The sequence below is a fragment of the Embiotoca jacksoni genome, unplaced genomic scaffold (genome assembly GCF_022577435.1).
Source record: "Embiotoca jacksoni isolate LCO1_2020_lvr unplaced genomic scaffold, fEmbJac1.0.p SCAF_64, whole genome shotgun sequence".
Lineage (NCBI taxonomy): Eukaryota > Metazoa > Chordata > Actinopteri > Embiotocidae > Embiotoca > Embiotoca jacksoni.
The window spans coordinates 800,834-808,705 of record NW_027185419.1 but is presented as its reverse complement, the minus strand read 5'-3'; the positions used below and the strand labels follow the sequence as shown (position 1 = coordinate 808,705).

General features: G+C 41.0%; 1 protein-coding gene across 3 annotated transcripts; it reads left to right on the top strand.

Moving 5' to 3' along the window:
- The first annotated feature begins 750 nt into the window (after positions 1–750).
- Positions 751–7,818, top strand: LOC138213853 (stathmin-4-like). Of its 3 annotated transcripts, none has more exons than XM_069175164.1 (7): positions 751–856; positions 3,421–3,506; positions 3,592–3,687; positions 4,279–4,487; positions 5,062–5,226; positions 5,346–5,363; positions 6,090–7,818. In XM_069175164.1, exons 1-7 carry the CDS (start codon positions 813–815, stop codon positions 6,096–6,098), a joined length of 627 nt encoding a protein of 208 aa, XP_069031265.1. In that variant the 5' UTR covers positions 751–812; the 3' UTR covers positions 6,099–7,818. The 3 variants fall into 3 exon arrangements, with proteins under 3 accessions (XP_069031265.1, XP_069031264.1, XP_069031266.1); XM_069175163.1 differs by having other exon boundaries at positions 752–856; positions 4,276–4,487; XM_069175165.1 differs by lacking the exon at positions 751–856 and adding an exon at positions 910–1,150 and having other exon boundaries at positions 4,276–4,487.
- Positions 7,819–7,872: the final 54 nt, after the last annotated feature.

Genomic DNA, 7,872 nt, shown 5'->3' with positions numbered 1-7,872 from the left:
CATCTGTTTTTCTAAAACAAGAGAAATAGTCAAACTGTTTTTTTAATGTTTTAAATGAATTCACTAATTTGAGCCCCAAAAAAAAAAAAATATCAGTGGAAGATTTAAAAAGTTTTCTGAACCGTGAAATCTGCAAAATCATGTCAGAATAAAAAATAAAACAACCAGGAAACTAAACACAAGTAAAGAAAAAGAAAGTTTTCTGCTTGAGGTTTGGAGAAAAGAGGCGGAGTCACGTGACCTTTTGACTCCTGCTGAGCTGGAGCTTTTTTCTTTCTGCCGATCGTTGTGATGCTGCAGCTGCAAATGTTAAAACCAGGACATGTTCACTGAGACGAGCTGAAGACGCAGGACGTTTGTTTTAATGTCTGAAGTTTTGAATTAAAAGGTTAATTTTAGATTTTTAGATTCTTTCTGGACATTAGATTTTTCAAAACATTCGATCGTCACTTATAAAAAAACAGTTTTGAGACATTTATCCTGCATCAACTCTGCTGCTGAACAGACGGACGTTTTCTGCTGTAAATATCCAGTAAGAAAGATTTTAAAAAATGATGTTTGATTTTATTAATATAGATATTTTCTTCTAAATCTGTTTTTCAAGGTTTTCTGTCAGGTTTTAAATTCAAAAGTTGCTTCCAGTGAAATAAAATCCTCCTACTGAAATTAAAACCCCCATACCCCCCCCCCCCCGCCCCTCCCCTCCTCCTCCTTCTCTCTGCCCCTGCTGGACCAATCGCAGCGCGGCCTCCCTGCCGGCCAATCGGAGGGCTGCTGGGTGATGTCATGCAGCAGGCTGCTGTGTGCTGCTGATGCTGCCGAGCTGCAGATCTTCGGAGGAGAGCGTCGCTGCAGGGTGAGTTCACTGCTCCTTTATTTTGATATATTTCTCTCCAACGCCGCTGTTTAGTTTTTTTCTGCAGGTTTTACAGCTCAAAACAACAACAACAACAAAAGCAGCTTTCACTCATCTCATTCTGGTCTTCTTGCTGCGTTTATTTCCTGCAGCTTCTCCTCCTCTTTTTTTTATTTTTTTTTTCTTCTTTTCCGTCTCTGCTGCATCGTTTTCTGCATCTTTTCCTTCTTTTTTTGTTTGTTTTTCTTTGTTGTTGCCTTCAGTTTCAGTTGTTTCTGCTCGACTCTGCAGAAGGTGATGTGTGTTCTCTGGCAACGATGACATCATCGCTTAGTGCAGGCACACACACACACACACACACACACACACACACACACACACACACACACACACACACACACACACACAATGACACAAAGTTATTGCACTGTGTTTGCATCGGTGATAAATTTGTGTTTATTTTCTGAAAACCTGCAAATGTGAAATCTTTCCTGTTTACAAAGTGAAGCTTTGCTGTTTTTCTTTGTTTACAATCTGGATGTTTTTGTGCTTTATTGTTCAGATTGAAGGTTGGAGGCAGTTGTGAGGAGATGAATGTGGTTGTTTAGTTTTAGTTTGCAGACATAAAAAGATCTGAGCAGATGAGCTGAAAAAGCCAAAGTGACCTGAAGCTCGTGTTTGTGCAGAAAAATAAATATTTTTATATTTCTGTGTATTTTTTATGCACTAAATAAGTTTGTGACGCTTCCAGATGTTTGTCTGTGCAGCAGCTGCAGATAGAAGATTATTGTTTTCAGTCTTTTCTGCAGAAAAAACCTGCAGATATGAAACATGTTTCTGGTTCTGAACTCAGTGAAGATTTGCAGCTTTTTATTTTATTTTTGTTTCTTCTCTGAATCTTTTTACGTTTTTGGATTGAAATATTTGCTTATTTCTGGAACGTCGACGCTGCAGATGTTAAATGAGGAAATGAAAACTGTAATAATAGAAAGCGATCCGCTGCTTTTTGCACGTCAGCAGTTAAAGTTTCTGCTCAGTGAGTTTTCAGTCTGAAGCTTTTTTATTCGATTTTATTTTTTATATTTCTGCGTATTTTTTCTGTACTACATAAGTTTGTGAAGCTTCCTGACAAGGAAACAGTTTGAGTGTTCGTGCAGCAGCTGCAGTTTCCTCTCAGGAGTCTGAACTCCTGCAGCGCATCGTGTCTCTGAGGCTGATTCATATTCGTCTCTGGGCTTCAGATGGATTATTTCAACCTTCAGTCGCAGCTGCCGAATCGAGAGCGCCTCGTTGTTTTTTTTTGTATTTGTGAATGAGTCACTGGAGCTGAGAAAAGCTGCCTGATGAGCAAAATGTGACTTTTAGATCCGAACGATGGCAAAGACATTCTTAGACTGAACTTTGAGAGGAAATCTGGGATGAAATTATCTGCATTTTTTTTCTCACAGTTTTACATAAAAAAAAAAAAACCTACAACAAAAATTCTGAATATAAACGTTGGATTTAGCTGCTGCTAAATTAAAAAAACTCAGAATCAGGATTTCTTTATTGTCATTGAACAGAGTGAAAGGAAACTGAAAAATAATCTAAATTGGTGCAACACAGAGAAAAATTGAGAAAAGTAAATTATGAATTAACTGTGAGAACAGAAGGAAAGCTGAAGTGTGGTGACATGTTGTGGTAAATATATATGTATGTATATATTCTTATACTCTATTTTGCATATTGTAATATATACATATGAGGAACCAACCCTGTCTCACGGGCAAAGCGTGAAATAGACACGCTTTGGCCTGTCTAGGTGTGACAGTTACACGCTTTCAAAGCGTGTAACTTACAAGCAAGTAAATGACGCATGATCATGTGACCAAGGTCCAGCAACCGAGGCAATGAAGGACAATTTGAGGCAGGAGGTGTGGCTCGGTGGTGTTTTGTTAATGATCAGCCATGCTGGATGATGAGGTTTCGATCCAGGAGGTGATCACGTTTTTTCTTTGGTGTTTTTGTTTCCGAACCCTGACCCCATGTTTTAGCTACGTTTTATTTTCCTCTAGATCACACGACTCAGCAGGTTTCATTTTCATCCACTACAGGAAAAATATATAACTTTTACGCCTAAATAGGCCAAAGCGTGGCTATTTCATGTTTTTGCTGTAGTGGACGGGCGTGTCTATTTCACGTTTTGCTGTGATAAGATAAGATAAGACTTTATTAATCCAGCAGTGGGAAAATTTAGTCGTCCCAACGTTTTAAGAATACAGATTGGGGAAAAAAAATTAGTACACAGAGGAAAAATTACAAATGCGATCAAAAAAAGAATAGAATTAAAGGATTTTTTTGGGGGGGGAAATATAAAATAAATACACACACACAAACAAGCTATATACACAATATTTGTATATAAGTATAAATATAAATAAAATACATTGAAACGTGAAGAAAAAAGGGAATTATTGCACGTAGGGGATATAAAATATATTGTTAATTGTAATTTCACAGGATATATTGCATATTGATGCCGGGTTGGAGTAGCTGACATTTTGTGTGTCTTTGTGTGTCCTCAGGAACAGACTCTACCTCACCACAGTGTCTTTGTCGGAGAACAGCAGCAGCATCATCATCATCATCATCATCACGATGACTCTAGCAGGTAAAAAACCTTCAGTCTGTTGGGAGAATCTGCTTTGTGGCTCCGCTGCAGTTTTTTCAGATTTTTTTTTTTCTGAATGTTGCAGCATACAGAGAGAAGATGCGAGAGCTCCCCCTGGTGTCTTTCTTCTGCTCCTGCATCCTGCCTGAACCCAGAGAGCCCAGCGCAAACAAGAAGGAAGGTCAGCAGCTTAAAAAAACACCTTTTTTTTATACTGCTGATATCTGAGCAGGTTTAATTCACAGAGGAAGAACAATTACTTTCCTGGTTTGACGAGTCAAAATATCAAATGTGAAAAAGGTTCATAGATTCAGGATTCAGGCTCAGGAACATGCAGGTCATGTGATTTATCATTTAATTGAATTAAATTAAACTTGGATCCTGTGTTGGCCACTTTTTCCAGTTTTGTAATCATGAAAAAAATCAGAAGATGAGTCCAACAGTCTGCAGTTTGACATCCTGCTTATCTGTCTGTACTTCTTGTCGTTCATTTTATCAGCTACTGTTTAAAAGTCCTAAAGTGTTGTTAAAAGAAGCAATATGACCTCAAACACAAAAGAAAATCATAATTTTTATTTTTAAATTTTTTTTTTAGTCTCTTCCTTTATAGGAGGGCTGCAGGGCCTTAAACTTGTCTTATAATATAAAGAAGGTTAAACTCTAGTTTAGGACATGACTGAAGGTGGAACCGAGGCCAAACAGACATGACTCAGATTCTTTAAAACAATAAATCAGTTCGTAAAACCTCTCTTGTTCGCCTCCCCTGCAGCAGCCGGCGTGGTGGACTTGAACCTGTGCAACATCCGGGACATGGAGGTGATCGAGCTGAGCAAGCGGGCGAGCGGCCAGGCCTTCGAGGTCATCCTGAAGCCGCCCACATTCGACGGCGGCCCCGAGCTGAGGGCCACCACGCCGCCTCGCCAGAAACCCTCGCTGGAGGAGATCCAGAAGAAACTGGACGCCGCTCAGGAGAGGAGGAAGGTGTGTGGAGGCGGGGCATAGGTTTCCAAAAAAATGTATTAATCATCACTGAAGTTTCACACTGATTGGAATCTGCAGATTTAAACCCAAAATATCTGAAATCAAATTTATGGCAATTCATCTAGTAGTTTTAGAGAAATGACTAAAAAAAGTGAACCTCAAAGTGGCGCTAGAGGGAAAATCAGATGGTCACCAAAATCAGTAGGATTTAATCCTTTGGCGAACATGAATGTCTGTAGAACATTTTATGGCAATCCAGCCAATAGTTGTTGAGATATTTCAGTTTGAACCAAGCCCACTGATGAAATTGTAGTGGTCCTAAAATCGATCTCTGAGGAACCCCACGAGATGTTAAATAAGTCTGACACCTACTTTGATTGGACGAGCTGGTCTCACATTGATGTTACTTGATATGTCACCCAATTGTGAGGCAATGATGCTAAAACAAAACAAAATAACAACACAAAGAAACTACCGTTTTCTAAAATAGGACCAAAAATGACTGGGCTTCTGTTGGGACGCCTGCAACGCACAGGTCGTAACTGTAACTCTTCCCTCTGACTCCGCCTTTTAGTGTCAGGAGGCGGAGCTGCTGAAGCACCTGGCCGAGAGGAGGGAGCACGAGCGGGAAGTCGCTCAGAAAGCTTTGACCAAAGAGCGTCAGGAGCACCGCGCCGACGCCGACAAGGAGCAGCGGCAGATGCACCTGAACGCCTCACAGGAGAGGCTGCAGGAGGAGGTGAGGACGCGACGTTTACCGCCACACTTCACTTTGATTTACTGAAACTAGATTCAGACTCTCTTTCGGGGGGAAATGAACCACTAACGGGAGTTTGTGCTTGTATTTGTGTCTTTCAGGACAAGCACAGTGTGGAGGTGAGGACGGGTTTCAGAGACGGACGCTGGTTAGACGTAGTGAGACCAAATGTGACGTGTAAACAAACAAAACAGTTTAAGGAATAGTTTGATATTTGATAAAACAAAGCCAAACGAGACGAGAGTTAATTACAGCAGTAATTAGCCATAAATACTGAACCGAAGGCTAGCATGGCTCTGTTCAAAGGTCACGACCGATTTAGGCGGAGGGATTTGCGGAAACACTTTTTTTGTCTCGTAACCTGTAACTGTGTGCAGCTTCCTGAAATTTCAAAGCAAGATTGCTGGATTTAAAACCACAAATCAACAGATTATTTTTTCATGCTAATCAGTGATATTCAGAGGTCGGTGGATTTTTAAGTTTGCAGTTTTTTTCTGAGCTCCCAGTCTTTAGGCTAGGCTAAGCTAAGCTAACAACATCTCTTCTTGAGTTGCATCTCCATGGTGAAATTACAAATAGTCACAAAAAATGTGCTTTTAAAAATGCCTTTAAATCCTTCGCTAATTGAAGTTATTGGATAAAGTTGGCCAAACAGAAAATTTGCTGAAAACTATCCAAGAAAAATAAAATGATATCATAAAATATTTCTCAGTTGTTGTTCAATAGCTCCCCAACGTTTTGTTTTTATTCAAACAGGAAACTACATTTTATTAGCATCTAATTCATTATATATAGTTTTGTACTTTTATAAAGTGCTAACTTTTGCCCTGGTTCTCGTCTTCCAGGTGTCTTGATGGCCTGATCACAACACAAGCTGAACCTTATTTGGAAGCCATTTTGGAAGGCTGACGAGAGCTGATTTTGACGTGTCGGGAACCCGGCGCTCGCTCCGGCCGGGAGACTTGACAGGAAGTGACTCTGAAAAGAGCGAGAGAAGAAGAAGAAAAAAAAAAGAGGAGGAGGAGAACTGAGGGCGACCGCCGCCGCTCGACCTCCTCGTGTGCAACCGGGACTCTTTCTGACGAGACGAACTCTTTCCAGCGAGGAGACGACACGACAGATTCAGTCATCATTTGATGGTTCGCAGGGGTTTTAACTGTGCTTTGTTGCCATGCCAACAGTGCCACTGTGTCTGTGTGTGTGTGTGTGTGTGATTGTGTGCGTTTTCAACCGCCCCCCCCCCCCCCCCCCCCCCGGACCCGAATCAGCCGCCAACCGGACCAGAACCCAAAGCAACCATCAGAATTCATTCAAAAACAGACCGGACGGCGACCCGTCGGGAGAGACGGATTTAAAAAACAAAAACAGCCTCACCTGCTGGACAGTTTTGAATACTACATGAACGTGTGGCTCCTCAGAGACACCTAGAGGCCGCTGAAGGTACAGCAGGAAGCAGCAAACAGGACTCAACAGAATTTCACGGGACCGCAGGCTAGAAGTCAAGTCCAAAACAAGTCAGATGTACTCTGTGTTATTGGTGAAGCTAGTTTCTGACAGAGACGAGTCAAAACCAGGTGTTCGAGTCCAAAGTACTCATCAAGACAAGTCCGAGTTGGAGACAAATTCTAATACGAGCAACTCCAAGTCAAAAACACTAACGAGGCTTCAGGCTAGTTTTGAAGAAATGTTTAGACGTCAATGAGACAAGTTGAAAATTAAAACACTCAGATGAGTCAAAACACCAGCGAGACTTTGGGAAAGTGCGGTTGGTAACATTCAAACCGGGACAAGTCAGAGTCTGAGAAAACACGAAACCAAGATGAGTTTGAGTCAAAACACCAACGAGACCTCGGACAAATCTTGATGAAACATCCGGGTGTGTTTTAAAACATTGTTGTTCTAAGACAAGTTCGAAGTAAAACACTCAAGACGAGTCAAAACACCAAGAAAACCCTGAACAAGTCCGTTCAGTAACAAGTAAGAGTCCGAGAACACACGAAACCATCGAGACCTTGGAAAAGTCTTAAATGTCCAAAGTGTCGGTTGAAACATAGATGATAAAGAGACAAGTTAAAATTTTAAACTACTCAGATAAATCAAACCACCGACGACATCCTGGACGAGTTCGGTTGGTTCACGAACCTCCAAACCAAAAAATAAAGCCAACGAGACAAAGACGAGTAAAACGTCGTAAAAACTAAAAACCCGTCAGATTCGACTCGGCTGCTGAAGTCCAGCTTTTATTTTTCAGATTCTGTGTTTGCATTCGGCATGCACGCATTTTAAGTTTCGTGTCTGCATTTCCTGCATGTGTTTAAACTGGTCGAGGCAGCGAATGCGTCATTTCCTGTGTTACATCATCGACAAACAGCAAAACCAGCTCCTGTGAGCTAACGTTAGCCGCGCCGCAGGGTCAACACACGTGAATGAATGTGTGTGTGTACAGTGTTTACAGCTGCTTTTCACTGACGACATCATTGTGAAGGGACGTGATGATGATGACGACGAAGATGATTACAATGTACAGAAATCACTTTATATTTTAAACTCAAAAAATAAAACAATCACACTTTACGAGCTTGTTCAGTCTTTTTTTTTTTATTGAGTCGACGAACACGTTTAACCTCA

What these genes read in the sequence shown, in the direction of transcription:
- LOC138213853 (XM_069175163.1), top strand. Translation starts at nt 813, where the DNA reads ATGCTGCCGAGCTGCAGATCTTCGGAGGAGAGCGTCGCTGCAGG. An exon ending in CATCACGATGACTCTAGCAG is followed by an intron (nt 3,507 to 3,591) that starts GTAAAAAACCTT and finishes TGAATGTTGCAG; the next exon opens with CATACAGAGAGAAGATGCGA. An exon ending in CAGCGCAAACAAGAAGGAAG is followed by an intron (nt 3,688 to 4,275) that starts GTCAGCAGCTTA and finishes CCTCCCCTGCAG; the next exon opens with CAGCCGGCGTGGTGGACTTG.